The sequence below is a fragment of the Ovis canadensis genome, chromosome 1 (genome assembly GCF_042477335.2).
Source record: "Ovis canadensis isolate MfBH-ARS-UI-01 breed Bighorn chromosome 1, ARS-UI_OviCan_v2, whole genome shotgun sequence".
Taxonomy (NCBI): Eukaryota; Metazoa; Chordata; class Mammalia; order Artiodactyla; family Bovidae; genus Ovis; species Ovis canadensis.
In genome coordinates, this window is record NC_091245.1 from 59389291 (window position 1) to 59411628 (window position 22338).

At 34.1% G+C, this 22338-nt stretch overlaps 1 protein-coding gene across 34 annotated transcripts in view; it reads left to right on the forward strand.

Annotated features, from left to right (window-relative positions):
• ADGRL2 (adhesion G protein-coupled receptor L2) overlaps positions 1-22338 on the forward strand; it is a 205810-nt gene that overhangs the window by 34848 nt on the left and 148624 nt on the right. For all 34 annotated transcript variants that reach the window (XR_011258141.1, XR_011258140.1, XR_011258142.1 and 31 more), the window contains one exon: positions 615-787. Coding sequence is in view for 31 of the 34 variants with exons in the window: in XM_069595711.1 (XP_069451812.1) it covers positions 715-787 (73 nt within the window). In the remaining 3 variants the exon portion in view is untranslated. The remainder of the gene's footprint in view (positions 1-614; positions 788-22338) is intronic.

A 22338-nucleotide genomic window follows, 5' to 3' on the forward strand; every position in this document is an offset into this window, starting at 1 on the left:
ATTATTAAATGATTTCTATGAATAACTAGCAGTCAGATAAATAACAGTTTGCAGTGTAGTGTTTGGAATGCCATAATTATACAAGCTACAACCATATATTAAAAATTGTACACCCTTGAGTAGGAAAATAAACTTTCATTATATCTGTAATCTACTTTACTAGATAATAGGGTAAAATAGTAGATAATACTACTGTTACCATCACTTGAAGCAAGGTATATGTATTTATGAAATTTTGTTGTAGGTATTGTATTAATATATTAAAACTGGTAAAATGACTACTATGTGTCATTGAAAGACAGTTATTTATTCTGGAATAACTTTAATCTTTACAAGAAAAGTTCATCTTTGGGAAATTATATAACTACTATATGCATTCATATGTTCTGATTACCTTTAATTTGGGGGGCTTTGTTTTCAGAATGCAAGCCTCAGATATCTAGTGTATAGGAGCAGTTTCCTGTTGAATATAGAAACAAAATATATGCCTTTTTTTATGCTTCGGAGAAGGAGGGGAAGAAAGGTTGGAAAGAGGGGAGTTGTTGCTATTGTTTTTTCATTTTTTGTGACATTGCAGGAGCATAGAGTGAATGATGGATTTGTTTGTTTTTCAGATATGAGGATCAATGATGCAGACTGCTGGGTTCGATGAAGCTGGGCATTTATAACTAGATTCATTAAGGAATACAAAGAAAATATTTAAAGGGATCAATAATGGTGTCTTCTGGTTGCAGAATGCGAAGTCTGTGGTTTATCATTATAATCAGCTTCTTACCGAATACAGAAGGTAAGATACAGTTTAAATTTTTACTTTTTAAGTTCAGGAGAACTTAAAATATTCAGTCTTTTTTTAATATATTATAGGAGTGACTAGAATGAATATTTTTTGTTATTTAGAATTAAGCATTAAATAGATTTCCCGAATATCATAATTCTTTTTCTGATGATTGAATTATTTTTTTTACATAGTTGTGTATTATAGAAAGTGCTAGAAGTCTAAATTTATATTTTATATATGTTTATAAATATAATCATTATAAATAACCTGAGAGAACTAACCAAAAGCTTTGCTTTGGTATATATTTTATATTTATTGACTAATTTTTTCCAGTAAAATTGAAAATATTTCATGATAACTCTTTCATTTTGTCTTTAGTTTTGTCTGCTTCTTAAGTGTGTGGTCATTGTTCTAAAACTTATAATTTTTTTTTTAAATTTTCTGGAAAAAGTTGTTTTTCATTAGTGCTTCCTTTCTCATATTATCTTTTTGAAGACAGACCTGATTTTTGAAGAAAAGAATGCACTTAGATGGTTAATGAACTAATTGAACCCATAATTACTATATGGATTTTCTGGTATCCATTATTTTTTTAATCTCACATATTATTTCCATGTGAAAATGACATTCTTTCAGGCGCTTTTTTACAGAGTAGGTCAGAAGTTAATGTAGCGCTAAAATATGTTAATTTTATGGCTAGTTGGTAGTGGTAGTCATTGTATTCAATATGTAAAATCTGTGAAAGAAATGTACAATCTCTGAGAAATGCATGTAAAATGTAATGGATTTTTTGTCACAATTAAGTATTCTTGAAGAAAATGTCTTAGAATTTTAAAATTGGCTTTTTATGTACTTTTAAATGGTCCTATCCCATTTATACCTATTAACAAAATAGTAGGTGGGGAAAAAAGAGGCATACTATCAACTAATAGATAGTAGATTATTATTCCAGTGTCTTTGTTATAAGCTTCAAAATGTTACCATTTTTCTGTTCTAGCCCCTACTTTCAGTATATTGATATAACTTAATAATATAATTTAGGTAAGTAACAAGTTGAGAAAAATTTTGAAATAAGAACTTTTGTGTTCAGGAAGTAAATAATGCTCTCCTGGGTTTATGTCACACATGAAAGTTGCAAATGGGTTAGTATTTTATTTTCAGAAGATATTGCTCTTTACATCAGAATTGAAAGATACATCAAATCTAACATTAAAATGTAGTGTCTGAATGAATAGTACTGTAATTATAAACAATGAGCAGAAACTGAGTTAATAATATCAATTTCTGCCTTGAAATTATGCAAATCTTGTGTTTCGTGGATAGTTTTGCATCTGTTTTTTTGGGTGGGGAGGAAACTAACTGAATTCTTGCTGTTATGTTTGAATGTTTTTATACATTTAAAAAGATTCTAGGTGTGGATCAATGGCTCATTAGTCCACATAATAAAAAAATTTCCAATCAAGATAGAGACCACTTTACTGACACAGTTGCTTAACTTAGCAGGGGGCTAGCAAACTAGCGACTTTTTCATGAGATACTTCGGTTTTATTTCTAGTGTCACCTATTAGGTCAGGATTCATATCTGCTGTTAAGAGAATTTCATTTTTTGGTACATGAGGCCAGGGGGTGTTACTTTTGAAGCAGTTCCCTCCTGCAGGTAAAAAGAACCTGGGAGGAACCCACTGCTAGCTGTGAGAGTACACACAGTTACTGCACACCGCACTGTTAACAACATTGTTCAGGTGTCACATGGTTTTGTCTTAGAAAAAGTTTTATGTGACATGATAGACCTTTATTGCCAGCCAGCAGATAATGCTCTATGAACACCTATAGAGAAAACCTATCAAAGTTAGGTATGAGAGCACAGGAAAGAAGATATAAAATTAACCTTTTAGCCATTGAGTTTCTTTGGGTCCCTTACGTGATTGTTACCTTTTTAGATCTTACAGAAATGAGCACTTTTTTGTGTCAGCTCCTGAATCTTTGCTGATAAACTCAGATAAAGCTTTTAGGTGGTTTCTTTACTTTTTCCTCATGTGTGACTAAATTGAGCCAGTTGTTTAGGCTTCAGACATGTGCAAGGCACGGTCCCTTCTCTTGAGGAGTTCATGGTCTTGTGCGGAGGTCTAAACCTGAAATAACTACTGGAGGTCTACATCAGGCAGGAAAGTGCTTGCCGGGGGACCCATGATTGCCTTTCCAGTATTTAGCCTGCTTTTGCCAATTTTTGGATTTTTCAGTAGAAACCAGACATTAGATTTTTAAGTAGTAGCAACTAATTTAGACTAAAAAAACAAACAAAAATGCCTGTGTATTGTGTTCAGCCAGGGACCATGCCTTCCTTTTCAAGGCTTTCTTTTCTTCTGTTTACAGAAGTGTTTTACCTTAGTATTTGATTTTAAAGACTTAACATACTTTTAGATTTGTTTTCATGTCTGTATATGAAAGGTTAATTCATATAATATCTGTATATGAAATATGCAAGGAGGAATTACATATTTGTTCTCAGTGAGGCATATATTATAGTTATGTCATGTTAAAGAGCAAATCACTAAGTTTATTTTTGTGTGTTTTACCATGGTAAAAGCTAATTGTATAAAGGTTTAATTGTTAGAATTAGCTTATCTTATATTGCTGTCTCCATTTTTTTTATCAGCTACTGTTTAATAAAGTTTCATCCATTAAAATTTACTGATTTTTGCAAAGTAGGAACAATATTTTATTGTTTATCCTTGCAAGTCTTTCCTGTGTATTTTTGAAAGTTATGTTTAAAATTTTCAAGAAAAATGATTATAAAAAACCAGAAAATACTCTTAAGTTTTTTTAAGAATTTATTTTACTCCCAGAGAACTAACCTCAAACCTTTCAAAAATACGTTTTGTTGTGCTTTGGTTCTTTTGCCAGTTTTTATAAGACTAGTAACCCACTGTGGAATCATGTATCAGAAAGTAGGAAAGTAAATTGAATTTTTGTGTCCCAGAGAATTAAATTATGCTATATAATGGAGCCCTAGCAAGTATAAGTCAAGATATATGAAGGCTTGCCAGAGTGACAAGTTACAAATAATAGCAGTTCTTCAGCAAAGGAGGCAATATGGATATCAGGTTGAATTCTTTATGCAGTGAGTATGTAATTAGATTTTATTAGTTGAAATTTTAGTTAATTAACTCAGATTATATTGTTGCTTATCCTTATTTCAAAGAAACTATTATGCCAGGTATAAATGCCAGATATGCCAGATAGAGCTTCAAATATTTATATACATACATACATATATACACACACACATTAAGAAAATTTAAGAACATAGCTGTAGAAATAGTACCTTAGCAGCTTTTATATTTTAATTTTTCTAATAACATTTTACAGTGACTTTTGTGTTAATGATCTCTCAGTAAAAAACGTTTGGCTGTAGGATCTAGTTAGGTGGCAGGAAAAAAGTTGATCTAGGGGTCACATACGAATTTTAAAAACCTGTTTTGGCCCATAAATATTTTTTCAGACCTCTATTTATTTATTCCTTTTAATCTTTCGTTCTTTTATTGGTACATACATATAATGTGCTGTTCAGAATTTATATTTACACACACACAGAAAGTCACCTTCACAAGGGCAAGGATCTTTTTTGTTATTCATCAACATGCAAGTGACTAGAACAATGCCTGACTTATGGAAAGCGCTCTATATCCATCACACGAATAGCATAAATCTTTAAAGAGGTTCATAGTCTCATTAGTTGAAAGCTTTGAACACTTGTAATAATAGAGTGATAAGTGCCATGATGGTGATATTTCAGAAGCATTGGGATAAAGGGTAGTTGAGTGGGTATGTATGTGTCTGGAAATGCTTCTAGCCTGAGCTGATGTTGATTCACTCAATATGAACTGAACCTCAATATGGGCTGAACAAGCTTGGTAAAGACAATCATGAGCATGGTAGTAGAGAAAAAAACATCACAGAAAATAGCATGGATGTGGAATAAAGTACTGCAGTGGTTCTTAAACTTGAGGAGCAGATGAATCACCTAGAAGTTCTTGGGGGGAGGGCCCACATATTTGCATTTCTGACAAATTTCTGGGATGAGGCTGATGTAGCTCAGCATCACAATTAAAAACCACGGTGATAGTATATGTGTATGGGTGGTTGAGGTAAGGTATATGGCAACATGGGTGTGGATATAAACTAACTTTAAAAGGTTTTTTTCAGAAAGAGTTATGATTTAATTCACTGTGATTCAGAAGTGGTAACCAGTTATCTGTACATTTTCATATGATTCTTTATCCCTCTGATCAGGCTCCTTGGGCATAATTTTAGGCTTCAAAAGGGGATTCTTTTTTTTTTCCTCTTTTTAAACTTTGTACTGAGAAAGAAAACAAGTGGAAAATTGACTTGAGATTGAAAAAAATAGAACATATTTTCTGTTGAGGGTCAATGTTATATTTTCAACACTTCTAACACCTTGCTTCGGTTTGTCTCTTCTCATTGTTATAACTTTTTTCTTTTTTGTTGTTGTTGGGATTCACTACATAGCCATTGCCATGATAATACTAAATTGACTTACTGTAGGGACTTGAGATTCCCAGTCTAGCAAAATTGACTACTTTTGTTCATTTCAGAATATGTGATTAGTTTAAAGCTAGGAGATAAATTTTCAACAAGGTACATGGGGATTTGGCTGTATCACTCCTATTAAACTAACTCCCATTAAATTAATAGGAATTGTACAGCATATCTGTGTTCACAGCACGGCGAATATCATCTTATTTTTTAAATTTGCAAATTATGTAAATTAACACTGATTTGAAACAAAGCATTTTTTAAAGATTTGATTTATATTTTTAGTGCAGATGAGTGTGACTTTATTCCTTAAGAAAGTATCTAGCTATATTGCTCTTCAGTTCAGTTCAGTTCAGTCAGTCGTGTCTGACTCTTTAGAACACTTTAAATATTCTTTATTGTGTTATATGTGTGCAGGGTTAATTTATTTGCAGCAGATTTCTTCTACATAAGTAGTGATATAATTCTGTATCAAAAATATAAATATTAATGCCACTCACACATTATATTAAATTGCTTCTGATCTTTTAAAAACCAAATGCTGCAGAGTACTCCTACTAGGATTTTACCAATTCTGATTATGACTCAAAAATTAAAAAAAAAAAAGATTACTATTTGTTGGAAACATTAGCATCTTTAAGAAAGTTAATTTGCAATATACTTTGGTGACTTTTAGATACCAATATTCAGTGTCCAAATATGCATATTTAATATACATGGAGATTAAGTTCTAGTGCTTGGTTGTTGATATTTTTTCTTCTTACTTTTTCTTTTCTTTTTCCACTCTAAAATTAATCCTCTCTTGCTTCTTTTTCCACTATTTGGAAAAGGTTAATTTGTCCATGATCTCTGTTGATTCACTAATAAGTCTATTGCTGGTGGAAACGTGTTATAAATCAGTGTGTTACACACAACAGCCACGCAACATACCTCTATAACACTTTATTACTTGGCTGTTTAATTTTTGCAAACTTTTGTGTTCTGACTGGAAAGACTGCATCAAAGATTTGTTTAATTTATTTAATCTTTAAATTTACTTAATAAATCTTTAATTAATTTATTTAATAAATGTATTATGAAGTAATTTGCTAAAGTAAAGTGGTCATAAATTTGTCCATACAAAAGTGAATTTTTGAAATATTGATTTTATATTCACATTAGACATTTATCACAGTTATTGTTATAGTTTGAAATAATCAATAGTATATTAAAGGTGGCTTAATTAAAAGCATAGGAGGCATATAGAGCACCTTAATTTTGCTGAATGGTAATTGTGTTCATTACTCTGAAGTAATTTCAGTTTTGATGAATCTCTTGCCTCATTTTTGGAATTAATATACCTTTTCACTTTTTTATGTACTGTGGTATTAGAGAATAAGATACTATAAATGATTGAGCACATATGAGTATTAATGTAGAGCTGCTGTTTCTCTAAGAACTATTTATCTGACACGTTACTAAGGGAGTGTCTTACTGAAACATATGCTTGGTACCCTATGGTACTCTTTATTTTCTTTTCCCCTCCTACAATGACAGAGAATGACATATGACAGCCGTGCAGCCTACGTTTATTAGACATCAATGTGGATTAGTGAATATCTCATGACATCTTTCAACCCTTTTCTTGAACTCCTTTGTCAACTTGAGAGGAGTGATTCCAGGAGAATACCTAGCCTTGGCCCTGGGATCTTTTGGCTAAAATGTAAGGCTGAGAAGGGAATTCCATATCAGAGCTTTAGAGCTTTAGGAACCCAAACAACATTTACAGTCCTTCCTTAGCAGCATGGGACTCTATGAATTTGACTTTTATGTTCACCATTGTTCTTGCTTTGAAGGTTTATTTTTCTTAAAAGTTTTCCCTTTCACCTGAATACATTCTCATTGAGAAAGGATAGAAAATTAAGAAAGTTAAGAATTTAAAACTGTTCATAATTCTAGGACCTAAATATAACTAACCACCATACAGTTCCCTTTGTTTCCCCCAAAACACATGATAAAACAAAATTGCAATATTTAAAACAAAATGAGGTTCTTCCTTTCCATATACTGATTTTCTACTTTATTGTCATAATTTGTATTACCTTGTCATTATATATATATAGATAAAAGATTTTAACAGCTGTGTTGTAATTTATCATGTATATGTCAAAACTGATTTAATAGTCCCTCTCTATCTGTTGGCCATTTGAATGAAATTTCTTTTAAGTAAATTAAATATCTATATAAATTTTTTCATCATATTTGCTCATTTTCTGGGAGTGAATTTCTAGAACTCTGATTATTATATCAGGCATGTGTATATATTCCAAACTAGTTTTTGGAAAGGTTATACCCATGTTCACTTTGATTACTAATCTGTGAAATATCAGTTTATGTGCTTTACTGGCATTGATTTCACATTTTTAAAAGAATTAATAGTCATGTAAAAAAAAAGAAATATCTTATTGTAAATTAAATTTGCAATTTGAGAGATAATTGTGAGGACAAAAACATTTTATATTTTTTTTCCGTTTTATTTGGACTTACTTATTGACCGATTGTAATTTTGATGTGAATTTTTTGTTCATTACCTTTCCCAATTTTTCTGTTGTTATAGCTATTATTTTTAAAATTCTTTGATGATATCATTTTGTCATTTTTATTATAAAAATTGTATTTGCCTTTTAATTCATATTGCTTAATTTTAAAAGAAAATTTCAAATAGAAGAATTTTATAAAATAACACTAGCCACAGATGTAACAGTTATCAATATTTTACTTGATTTGCTTCATTTATTCCCTTTTCCCCTTTTCTAACTTTTTGATATTTTGCTCTTTTCTTCTCTGAAGTCTTCCATTATTTTTCCACTTAAAAATCTTGAGATTAAATGTTTATTCACTTGCATTTCCCTGTGTTTCTTAAATGCTTTTATTTAAAATTTTAATCATTAGGAAATAACTTTGTTATAAGGTGAGAGCTAAGGTTTCAGTTAATTTTAAAGGGGATAGACTAATATTAAATCATTTGAAATGAATCAGATTTTAACTAAGAAAGTAGATGAATTTGGGACATACCCAAATTAAAAAATGGTAATGGAAAATAGTTTTTTAAAAAAGGAGGGGAAAACATAATTTATTTTACACAAATTGAACTATGGATGAAAATGTTACTGTTCTGATTCCAATTATAATGCTACTGAAATGATTTGTTTTTGCATAGTCTGTTTAATAAAGTTTGTTTTTAAGGAATTTTTGCTGTGAAAGAGAGAGAGAGAGACTGGCAAGCAAAAAATAGGACTTTAGTGATTAAAATACTTTTTGAAATATCCTGTAGTGGTAATCTTTATTTTGAGAATTTTAGAATATCAAGAAACACAACAATTTTGTGGAAACAATAGAGGGATTCAGATAAAGTAGAGTTTTGTTTTGCATATAAGGATTTAATCAAAAATGATTAAGTAAAATTCTCTTTTATTTTGCTGGCTATTTATAGAGTATTTCTTATATTGCTTTATACCTATCTAATGTGTATGTGTGTCTGTTTGTATTAATCATTAGTCATCTCTCCACTTGCTGATTTTTCTTTTTCTCTTTGTAGTACTAAAACCTAAACCAGGCAGTACATATGCCTGATACTAAATTTAGGTTTTGATTAGAATCAATATAATATGTTAGTAAGAGTGTCTGGGACTTAATAACTTAGTCAAATACAGTAAAAAGGGTTGATGGGGCGTTGCTGTTGGTAGTGGGAGAGAGCTCTTTGTTGGATTTTAAGCGACCCACTTTTATATGTCAGAATGCTGTGAAGTGGTTGATGGTGGCAGATTGATTCAAAAGTTGTAAGTAAAGTGAAAGAGAAGTGGTACAGGTTAAGTGCATTCTATTGTTTAAAGAAAGTACTTTTTATAGTTTTCTTTTTTGATTCTTTGTAGTGAAAGTGAAATTCACTCAATTGTGTCTGACTCTTTGCAACCCGGAGGACTATACAGTCCATGGAATTCTCTAGGCTAGAATCCTGGAGTGGGTAGCCTTTCTCTTCTTAAGGGGATCTTCAACCCAGGGATCGAACCCAGGTCTCCCTAGCAGAAAGAAGGGAAATGGGATCCAGTGCTAGGACAGGAAGACTCATCTAGGAAAGCAGAATGTGTATTTTGATACAGGGAGAGGAAGGTTCAGGAAGGGATGTGTACAAGAGAAGAAATGTCAGGGAGGTCTTGCCGGATGTTTTTAATCTTCTTTATCTATACCAGTGCTCCTCAAAATTTAAATCTACATACAAATTCACTTTGTTGTTTAGTTGATCAGTTGCGTCTGATTCTTTATGTGTGATGTCTTAGTTGCTCAGTTGTGTCCAACTCTTTACCACCCCATGAACCATAGCCTGCTAGGCTCCTCTGTCCCTGGGGATTCTCCAGGCAAGAGTAATAGAGTGGGTTGCCATGCCCTCCTCTAGGGGATCTTCCCAACCCAGGGGTTTAACCCAAGTCCTCCCACATTGCAGGCTGATTCTTTACCATTGAGCCAGCAGGAAATTCCTTAATTTACTTGGAGAAGCTGTTAATATGTAGATTCTGATTCTGGAATCTGAAATGGTCCTTGAGAATCTGCATTTCTAATAACCTCCGAGGTGATCCTGAGGCTGCTGATCTGTGAGAGGACATCTGGATCAAGGAGTTTTAGGTATTAAAATATTTAGTCTAAAGAATCAGGTTATGCATGACAGTGATTTCTACTTTTGCAAATTGAAGTTTGTGTCTTACACCTTACTTAACAGCACAATTGAAATATAAAAATATTATCACTTTCAATTTTATAATTCCTTTTATTTAAAAAAGGAGCTAAGCTACCTTGGAACTTTCTACTGAACTTTTCTGCGTTTTGTTACACTTTTAGACCTATTTTGTATGCTTTCTACTGACCTTCTATCTGATGATTGGTATTGAAAAATCCCTGAGTAACAATGCAGTTTGACCCTTTGTCCCTCATATTTTCCTCTACTCCCCATTGATCTGGCCTACTTTCATTCTGTTACTTGGAAACATCATTTAAATAGCATTTTACTATAACTGTTATTACTTAAAGTACCATTATAAAGTCATGTATTACAAAGTGTATATTATTAATTAATTTAGGAAAAGTTTATACTTTACTAACTTTTCAAAGTCAATGTGTTTCAAAAACTAAGAACTGTCATTTTCACTTCAGTATTACCTTGACATATCATAAAAGTAAGGATGTAAACCTGTTGGAAAGAGTATTGAATGTAAACCTGTTATCAAAAACAGCTCTACTTAAGATCATCTAATGATTTTCTTCTTTTCCTGTCAGAGATAAAGTTACTCATCTAATTTATTTTGGCTTTATGATAATACAGATTACAAATTACATTTATTTATTCATGAAGTTCATTAGGTTCATTAGCTTTCTAAAGCCAGATAAAAGGTAAGTGCACAGCAAATTTTAAACAGAGAGAATTCTATATAGGATTTTAGAGATCAAAATAGTTTTACAAAAGATTTTTGGTGGAATTGAGGAATTTTAGACTTAAAATCACAACTTGGAGATTAGTTAGTAGTGTAAAAGTTTTCATTTTGCTAATGAAGAAACAGTCCTGCCAAGATTATTCTTTTGCCAAACTCTAGTTATTGCCAATCCATTTTTCTTTTTGTGGAACTTAATATTTAGCCTCAGATCATTGATGTATGTTTTTAACTCATGAGGTTGTCATTTAGAATATTTCAGAAATACTTGAAAGTACCTTGCCTAACATTGTTTTACTTGATGAAGATTAAAAAAAATCGCTTATTTCAGAGCTCTTCAAATTGATACTATTGAACATTAAAAACTGTACTGATTGACTTTAGTTTGAAGTATAAATAATGTCTTACAGAAGGACCAATCTTGCTAACTCTCTGCAACTTTCAGATAATCTTCAGAAGTTATACAGCCACGGGCATACCTATCTTATAAAAATGTCATTATTTCTCTTTAAAAGTACAAATGATTTTGAGAATGATTAACTACCCAGAACTCTGAAAGACTGAAAAAGCACGGTAATAATTTAAACTTTCACTGTATTTATCACTTGACACTGATTAGCAAGTCATTAGGAAAGCTGAGGCGTGCCTTTGCAGCCCCTTCTTCAGGTATGGGTTTTAGACCTTATCTTTTCCCTTTTGTTTCCTTAGGACAGGAAGCTCATTTAATCCTTAGCTTTGTTTTAGAGTTTAGGCAAATAGAGACTACCCCGTTAGCTTTCAAAAGCTCTTACTTTTGTTGCAATAATGGCACTCAGTGTAGATTCTGTGATCCTGCTTTATTTACCAGAAAGCTTACCTTTGAGAGCTGCCACATCATTCTTTCAATTGTGTTGTTAATTGACTGATAGCAAAGATTGAGTGGAAAACCTTTAGTGACAAAAGATTGGATATAGGTGTGACTCTAGTCTAACGGCTGGTGAATCTTTGCTTCTTGATGCCATTTCTATTTGTACTAAAATACTAAATACAGACTAAAAGAACAAAGTACATTTAAAAGCAGTCAGAAATGTTAAGCAACAATAAAACTCCATAAGCATTTAAATGGCAGCAGCTGACTATTTGAATTAACTTTGTGTTTTTCTTAATTTGGGGCCATAATTATTCCTAACTTACACGTGAGTAGATTTCAATTATAATATCCTATAGGGATTTGTAGCTAAGGCAACTAAAAGAATCATTTTACATAAAGTACTTTTGTTCGACTGATTAGGCAAGTTAAAATGTAATGATGTAAAAGTGAAACCCTTCTGACAAGGTCCAAACAAATGTTTCTGGAAATTTTGTTTAAAAAAAATAACTAATTTTAATTTTAAATAATATTTTGGTCTTTTGGGAAGATAGACTTCATTGTAAAACATATAGATAGACACTGATGTGTCTTAAGATTACGTGTTTTATGAAGTAGTGAAGAATTGAACACATGGACAGATATGTCAATGGAAATATTCCTAAGTAATGTTTATTTGCTTTATAATTCTTGACATGTAGTTCAACAGCTTGAAATAAATAGATTTGGAAGAAAAATACAAATAAATAACTTAAATGACCAGTACCTCTTCTGTATCTTGGAATGCATTTCAAGATGCATTTCAGATCAGAGATTCATTTATAAATTAGAAATGCTATATACAAGAAGTGCAAGGATTCGGTGATAGTTGACATTGTGCTGCAGTCACAGATACAACCCATATTTAACTTTTCTTTTTAAATACATTCCCTACTGCAGAGCTCACAGTAATTTTGAACACTTTTTCCAGACTGAAACCACTTTATGACTGTTAATGCTAGATGCTACTTTGGATCCTTACTAATCTGTGTTATAGAGCAAAGTATTAAGAAAGTGTTTGTTGGCATCAATAAGATAATTTTGAAGCTTAACAATTAACACTGTTTAATGTTAGTCCAGCATACTGAAGAGAGTTTAGAACCAGCAACTCTGTTCTCATTCTATCTTCTCAGTTTCTCTATGTCATCTATCCTCCAAGCCCTCAACTCCTCTTTATCCTGTCTCTCCTCCTCTTCTTTACCCTTTCTTTCAATTTATGGCACCCGCTGCCGTAAAAAAAAAAAAAAAAAAAAAAATCATTGTCAGTGTGTCTTAATGTATATAGTGTGATACTTTTCAGCTGCCAAAACTGTAAAAGCACACATTTCTACTATATAGAGAGTTTACTCACATGTTTTTCTAAATTGACAAGAGAAAGCAAAGGAAAGAGAGGGAGGGAGACACACAGAGACAGCAGAGTAAACTGGCAAATGCTAAATAAAAAAGAAAGAAATTTACCTTGAATCTAGGCAGGTTTATTTTCCATATACTTTTATATGACCATATTTTGAAGAACTATTGATACTATATATAGGCAGTTAAGTTAAATGGTATATTCTTATTACCTTCATATTTACATAAGAAATCTATGAACTGTGCTTATGAAGTACTATTGTCCTGAAGAATTCCATGGACAGAGCAGCCTGGCCTGCTACAGTTCATAGGGTTGCAGATTTGGACACAACTGAGCAATTAACACTTTCAGTTTTTGAACATCTATGTTAGTCATTGTCTTTACATGCTATATGTGTATTATTCAGTTGTCAATTCTATGACCAGTTTTTCACGGAGTTAAGATCTAAAAAGTGTAGCATATAATTTAGACTTTTACTTCAGAGTGCAGTTTTTCCTCCTGTAGCTTCAGCCAATCTATATTACTAATAATTCCTTAAAAACAATGTCAAGATATTCCAGCCTCCTGCCTATTCATTTTCATTTGTTCTTTAGGGAACTTTTGGAAGCTAGTACGTTTAAAAGGAGACTTCTTCTAATTTAAACAGGAATTCTCTAAACTTATGTAGCAGCACAGTTCAGTAGACTAAGTCACTAGTTAACAAGTCGTTATTGAGCCTCTGAATGATTAATATGAATAATGTGTCTGGAAAAATACATTTTTATTTTATTTAAATGTTTGTTAATTTAAAATAGCCCCAAGTGGCTAGTGGCTACTATACTGCACATAACAGTTTATAATTCTTTTCTTTGTTCACATATGGGTTTTTTTTTGGTGGGGGGAAGGGTCATTTCTTACATCTTTTTATGTTTTGGAGAATTCCTTGAAGTTAGGGACAATGTTTTACCTATATATTATTTATTTTCTATAGTGGAAAAATATTTCAACTAGTTTGGAAGTAGTCAGGGAGTGTTAGTACCAAAGCAGTATTTAAAAAACATACTTCATGCATGGTATAGCAGTTTTACTATTTATCACTGAAACCAATGTGGTAAGTTTGTGAATATGGGAAAGAATTATGTAGCTGTACCCATAGTATGTGGCTTGTAGGAATGGAGTTTTTGGGATTAACAGCTGACTATAAACCCTAGTTGCTGACAGAACCCTCAGTTCTTAGATGATTTTGATACTTATTAAATTATCTGGATAGTAATAACTTTCATCTAAGTCAGCTCATGGTGGCCTCTCTTCTCTAAATGGAGCATCCCTCTCAAAATCCAGGGGTTCCTTGATAGCTCAGTTGGTGAAGAGTTTGCCTGCAATGTTGGAGACCCAGGTTTGATCCCTGGGTCAGGAAGATCCCCTGGAGAAGGAAGTGGCAACCCACTCCAGTATTCTTGCCTAGAAGATCCTGTGGATGGTAGAGCCTGGTAGGCTACATACCATGGGGTCACAGAGTTGGGCATTACTGAGCGACTTCACCTTGACTTTTCACTTTCACTTCTCAAAATCCAGTGATGAACCCAGCTAATATTGCCATTTGCTTTCTATGGTTTGAGAGCTTTCAGTTCAGTTCAGTTGCTCAGTCATGTACAACTCTTTGCGACCCGATGGACTGTAGCACACCAGCCTCTGTGTGCGTCACCAACTCCTAGAGTTTACTCTACTCATGTACGTTGAGTCAGAGATGCAATCCAACCATCTCATCCTCTGCCGTCCCCTTATCTTCCCATCTTCAGTCTTTCCCAGAATCAGGGTCTTTTGCAGTGAGTCAGTTCTTTGCATCAGGTGGCCAAAGTATTGGAGTTTCATCTTCAACATCAGTCCTTCCAATGAACACCCAGGACTGATCTCCTTTAGTATGGACTGGTTGGATCTCTTTGCAGTCCAAGGGACTGTCAAGAGTCTTCTCCAACATCACAGTTCAAAAACCTCAATTCTTCAGCACTCAGCTTTTCTTATAGTCCCAGCTCTCACATCCATACATGACTATTGGAAAAACCACAGCCTTGACTAGACAGACCTTTGTTGGCGAAATAATGTCTCTGCTTCCTAATATGCTGTCTAGGTTGGTCATAACTTTCCTTCCAAGGAGTAAGCGTCTTTTAATTTCATTGCTGCAATCACCATCTGCAGTGATTTTTGGAGCCCCCCAAAATAAAGTCTGACACTGTTTCCCTATTTGCCATAAAGTGATGGAACCAGATGCCAGCTTTTCACTCTCCTCGTTCACGTTCATCGAGAGGCTCTTTAGTTCTTCTTTGCTTTGTGCCATAAGGGTGGTGTCATCTGCACATCTGAGGTTATTATTATTTCTTCCAGCAATCTTGATTCCAGCTTGTGTTTCATCCAGCACAGCATTTCTCATGATCTACTCTGCATATAAGTTAAATAAGCAGGGTGAAAATTTAGAGCCTTGACGTACTTCTTTTTCTGTTTGGATCCAGTCGGTTTTCACGTCCAGTTCTAACCGTTGCTTCCTGACCTGCATACAGATTTCTCAAGAGGCAGGTCAGGTGGTTTGGTATTCCCATCTCTTAAGAATTTTCCACAGTTTATTGTGATACACACAGTCAAAGGCTTTGGCATAGTTAATAAAGCAGAAGTAGATGTCTTTCTGGAACTCTCTTGCTTTTTCGATGATCCAGCGGATGTTGGCAATTTGATCCTCTGCCTTTTCTAAAAACCAGCTTGAACATCTGGAAGTTCACAGTTCATGTATTGCTGAAGCCTGGCTTGGAGAATTTTGAGTATTACGTTACTAGTGTGTTAGATGAGTGCAGCCGTGTGGTAGTTTGAGCATTCTTTGGCATTGCCTTTCTTTGGGATTGGAATGAAAACTGACCTTTTCCAGTCCTGTGGCCACTGCTGAGTTTACCAAATTTACTGGCATATTGAGTGCAGCACTTTGTCACTGCATCATCTTTTAGGAAGTTCCCAAGGCTTGGGAACTTCCATGGACAGAGGAGCCTTGGCGTACTGCAGTCCATAGGGTGACAAAAGAGTTGGGCATGACTTAGCAGCTCAACAACAACAACAATTGTGAAGGCATCAGTTAAAAAGTGATGAGTAATGAATATCTCTCATCATTTAGAACATTCTGGTGAGTTTGGCTTGTGCATTTCTTCTTCTAGTAACCAAATAGATATCTGTTTTAACCTGGTGTCTATGTCTGTCTCTAACATAGGGGGAAAATAAAAGACAAAATCTTTGTTTAGTAGAAGTTGCGGTAAACAGAGTACTGAAAGTGTTTTCTGTACTCATTAATTTTGGAAAAGAAACCATTTGGCTTAGACTTGGGAGTTATAAAACACTGAAGTTATGCTAAATGGTGTAGCTGTAAATACTTTGTAATTAAAAGATTTGCTCAGAAAATTAGGGAATTTTCATTGATATTTTCAGCATTCATTTCTGGTTTCAGAAATGTTAGTTTCTGAGGCTTACATCTAGTAGTTGATTATCACCTCTTGTTTTATAATGATAAAGATGTCTCTTGAATTGAAACATTATTTTATCAACTTTATTCCTGATTGATTTATATTTGTATTAGTAAGTCACTCCATTCTTAAGATGTAACTTCAGAATTAAAAAAAAAAAAAACAAAAAGAATTTTGTTGCTATTTCAATGGTAGATGTAATAGGAGAGTTCCAGAAATGGTTGAGTTGTACCATGGCTTCATTACTGGGACAGGTGGTTAATCATCCTAGTGATGACCTGGAAGGAAAAAGGTATAGATTGTTAAGGGGAGAGATACTTATGTATATAACCTAGTATATATGTAGGAGGAAAAAAAACACCACAAAACAATAGTACTTCATAAGCACAGTTCATATATTTCTTATTTAAATATGAAGGTAATTAAAATATAACATAATTGCCTATGTATATTATCAATAGTTCGTCAAAATATGGTCGTATGAAAGCATCTGGAAAATAAACCTGCCTAGATTTAAGTTAAATTTCTCTTTCTTTTTCATTTAGCATTTGCAGGCTTACTCTGCTGTCTCTGTGTCTCTCTCCCTGTCTTTTGGTTTCTCTCTGTCAATTTAGAGAAAAAGTTAGTAAATTCTATATATTGTAGAAAGGTATACTTTTATGATTTTCCAGCTGAAAAATATCATACTATATACATTAGTATACACTGACACAGTGTATTTTTGTTTCTTTTAACCACTTCATTAAATTACTTTTCTTAGTGGTACATAAGAAAACTTTATTGGTGTTTGTTCTGCAGGAAGATCTACTACTTACTTCAGTTTTTCTGTTGGTGGAGTTTAAAAAAGTGCCCAACTGTCAGTCCATTGCAAATCTGAGGAAATCAGATGTAGCTGGTCCAGAGGAAAGAGGGTCTAGTTGGTGCATAAAAAATTCATGTCAGCATTTCGACACTGCATTCTTTTGGGGTATCTGTTATCACTGAATAGGAAACTGTTTCAAACTGACAGGCAGACAGAATGTTGTGCTGAATGTGTAAATTGGAATTATCACATATAGCAGTTCCCTTCACCAGGTGCCGACTTGGAGCTCAGTTCTACACTCATGTCGAGGGAGTGCCAGGAATAGTTTTATTTGCTAATTATTCCTCATCTCTTCCAATGTCTCATGTTTTTGGTAAACAGCTTGCCCAGGTGTTTTAGGAATGCCTAGCAGGACAGTGCAAGGCTGCAGGTGCTTATGTGGCAAGGAGATGCCTTACAGAACACTGAAAACATCTATATCCACGTCTGTGAAGAAGATTATTGCTGTCCAGGGTTTTAGTCCCTAAAGCAATGAAAACAATAGTTGTCAGTATTTTGTTGGCCCGGAGATACTGGTGAGGGCAAAAAACTGGGAGTGGTTTTAGGTTAGAACATTTAATGAGACTTTGTGTTTAACTAAACAGTGAAGTTTTCCAGGATTGTAAAAAAATGAAATAAAATCAAGTGTTAAAGAAATATTAAAAATATTTTTGTTTATTCAGATGCTTTGATCTTACTGGAAGATTTACTATTACATGATATAATACTTGTTTTATTTTATTTAGAAAAAGTCTTGTATAGTACTCTAATGTTGAAAGCAAAATAGAGAATTTTTCATGTTTTATAAATTTATATCACAAGCTATTGCTAAGTACTGCTCAAATTAATTTGTGCTTGAAGCATTTACAATAGTGTTACCTTTCCTGAAATTTAATAACGGATCACAAAATTATTCTTAAATTAGTTCTGTTAATTGTGTTTTTGATTGTCATAAATAACTTTCTAAAAAGAGTTTATGATCTATCTGTCCTTTGGGCATTGAATTTTCTTAATACATTTTCCATTGTAGATTGCTTTTTCATTTTCTTTTTTCTAATTATTTTCCCATTATGGTAAGATAATGAAGTACTAAGTACTCAAAATGTGAAGATTTTTATGAAATTTCTTCTAGTTTGCCTAGAACTGTGAAAGTTATCATGGCTTTTTGACAGCCAGTCACATTTCAGTGATACTGCTGAACAGTTCACAGGATTTATCCTGTCAGCTTTGATTTAGGGTTAGATATTATTGTCTTTTGTATTGATTTGGTCTCTGTTTTTTCTTTCACTAACATATCCCATAGTGAAATTACATTTATACCAGAGTTTCCCATAGAAGTGGAAAAGGGTGTATATTCAAAGGCAGAAAATTGGTCATTTGTTCAAATTCTGACTTTTATTAGCGATGTGAATTTGTGTGAATTATTTCACTTGAGTTTACATTTTCATTAATTACAAAATTAGAGAAATACGTGCTTTTTATAACTGTTGACACTTACAAAAGCGATGTTTAAAAATCATGTATTCATTAGTGACTATTGAACACCTGCCACATGCCAGGACTGTGCTATGTGAGGCATGGCTCTTGCCTTTAATAAACCTTACAAAAAACTGTGGTACTTTATGATACCTACAAGGGAATGAGAGAGAACTAAAGGTTTTCTGGCAGAGACACTTGAACACAGAAGAACTGACCTGCTGAAGAATGAAGCATTCTGGGAGAGGGACTAGCATATGTAAAAACATTGCCACTGAAAAATGTAAATTGCAGGTGGTTCAATGTGTTTCCAAGGTGAGAGGTGACAGGAGACAGCATTGGATGAAGAATATGGGATATGGGTCAGATCATGTGAAAAAGTTAGGATTTTATCAGATAGGTAACAGATAACTTCAAAGGTGATTTTGTCATATAGCTAAGAGACAATTTGAAAGGTAATAGATTTTTGTTTTAGAGGTATTTAAGTTGAATGGGTTGACTGCTGAAAAGCAGAGGGATCTTTGAGTAAGTTCCTGTAAAGTCATGCAATTAACTTGAAAAATGAAGTAGGTAGAGTATAAACAAATGAAATAAAACTGGAAAATGCATATTTGTCTAAAGTAGACAGAGGCTACTCAGCTTCAGGTGATAATTTTGTTATTTTTTGGTATTTTGTCAAAGTGAATATGTCAGTTGATCTTTTTTTTCCCTGAAGAAAACTCAGGTTGGTTTTAAATGTTACATCTATGTATTGATGTATTATTGGCAATACAACTTTGAATTGTTGACAATTAATTCAAACACTGAGGGGGTAAATGAAATGTACCTGTGAACTAGATTCATCCTATGGTCTGCCCATTTGTATGCTTTTTCTTATGATCATTTAGATGACTGTGATCCAGGTGAGAACTGGATGAGACAGTGGCAGAATTTCCAGTGGAATTAGATAAAAAGGAATGAATTGATGAGATTTCAGAAGGGGAATTGATGAGACTTGGTAAATAACTGATGAGGAAAAGAGTTATCTCTTCAAGTTTGCTGGTAGTAAAGAGTGGACAATAATGGGTGTGTGGGAATAAAATAAACTGGACTGAATTCAGGGAGACTGCCTGGCTGGCTTGCCCTGTGGGATTTAGAAGATGGAAGAAAACTGGTCATCATGTCCAGCACAGATCCAAGATGTGGTGTAGTAGGAGTCTGTGGGACTCTGCTCATTTGCAATAGGTTTCCTTTGTATCTGCCTGCTCCTCTCATAACTACCACAGGATTTCTTTCCCTCTGCTCTTTCTTTTCCTTATCTTTTTTTCTCTTTGCCTTACACATAGTTTCTGTTCCCTCACATTTTTTCTGAGGATGGTATCTTGTGTAATCCATTCAGCCTTGATCCATCATGCATCTTCAGCTTTTTCATTAATCCTGAAATTGCCTGTTATTTCCCAATTCGAAATTGGGAAATTCTTGAAAAAGAGGGAAACTCATTGGCCTCACTCCTATCTATTCATGGAGCCATATCATACACTGTTCTTGGGATCATGTCTGGCTGCCCTTGAATTGAAGACCCATATCTTGATCAGTTGTGTCAGGTTGTTGATAAGATCTCATGGTTGGGTTGGTTTGCCTTCTCACCAGTGCCTGTGCACCAGACTATTTTCAGTTAGAGCAAACTCAGTGCTCATAGAAATAGCTGTTTATATTAAGTAATGATGAGATAAATGTGGGGAGTCTAGTTGCATCCAGAATTCATCAAGATAGGACATATATAAAGAGAAATAGATTTGATGGACAATTTGTATAGTCAGTTTAATGACGTTACCACCATTAAAAATGTAAGCAATAATAGTGGGCTCAGACCTTGACAAACATATCAGTGGGGCATAAATACAGAATTTAAAAAATATTAGAAAAGAATTAGAAATTTACAATTAACCTTTCATATGGTCTTATGAGTCAGCTCTTCACATCAATATTTTGGCCACCTGATGCAAAGAGCTGACTCATTAGAAAAGAACTTGATGCTGGGAAAGATTGGAGGCAGGAAGAGAAGGGGATGACAGAGGATGAGATGTTTAGATGGCATCATGGACTCAATGGACATAAATTTGAGCAAGCTCCGGGAGATGGTGACGGAGAGGGAAGCCTGGCCTGCTACAGTCTATGGGGTCACAAAGAGTTGGACATAACTGAGCGACTGATCAACAGTGGTCTTGATAATGGGCTTCCCTGGTAGCCCAGTGGTAAAGAATCCACCTACAATGCAGGAAAGGTAGGTTTGGTTTCTGGATTGGGAAGATCCCCTAGAGAAGGAAATAGCAGCCCACTCCAGTATTCTTGCCTTGGAAATCTCATGCGCTGAGGGTCCTGGTGGGCTAAGGTCCATGGGGTCACAAAGAATTGGACACAACTTAGCTACTAAACACACATGTGGTCTTAATATTCCATAAGCCTACTATATGAAGCTTGCTTTAATTATAAAATAATAAACATGGATAATCTAAGCCCTGACCAGTAATGCTGAAGAAGCTGAAGTTAATGGTTCTATGAAAACCTACAAGACCTTCTAGAACTAACACCCAAATAAGATGTCCTCTTCATTATAGGGGACTGGAATGCAAAAGTAGGAAGTCAGGAAACACCTGGATAACAGGCAGATTTGGCCTTGGGCAAAGGCTAATAGAGTTCTGCCAAGAGAACACACTGGTCATAGCAAACACCCTCTTCCAACAACACTAGAGAAGACTCTACTCATGGACATCCCCAGATGGTCAACACTGAACTCTGATTATATTCTTTGCAGCCAAAGATGGAGAAGCTCTATACAGTCAGTAAAAACAAGACCAGGAGCTGACTGTGGCTCAGATCATGAACTCTTTATTGCCAAATTCAGACTGAAATTGAAGAAAGTAGGGAAAACCACTAGACCATTCAGGTATGACCTAACTCAACTCCCTTATGACTATACAGTGGAAGTGAGAAATCGATTTAAGGAGCTAGATCTGATAGACAGAGTGCCTGGTGAACTATGGACAGAGGTCATGACACTGTACAGGAGACAGGAATCAAGACTGTCCCCAAGAAAAAGAAATGCAAAAAAGCAACATGGCTGTCTGAGGAGGCCTTAAATAGCTGTGAAAAGAAGAGAAGCGAAAAGCAAAGGACAAAAGGAAAGATACACCCATATGAATGCAGAGTTACAAAGAATAGCAAGGAGAGATAAGAAAGCCCACCTTAGCAATCAGTGCAATGAAATAGAGGAAAACGAATGGGAATGACTAGAGATCTCTTCAAGAAACTTAGAGATACCAAGGGAACATTTCATGCAAAGATGAGCTTAATAAAGGACAGAAATGATATGAAACTAACAGAAGCAGAAGGTATTAAGAAGAGGTGGCAAGAATACACAGAAGAACTATACAAAAAAGATCTTCACGACCCAGATAATCATGATCACTGGGTGATCGCTCACCTAGAGCCAGACATCCTGGAATGTGAAGTCAAGTGGGCCTTACGAAGC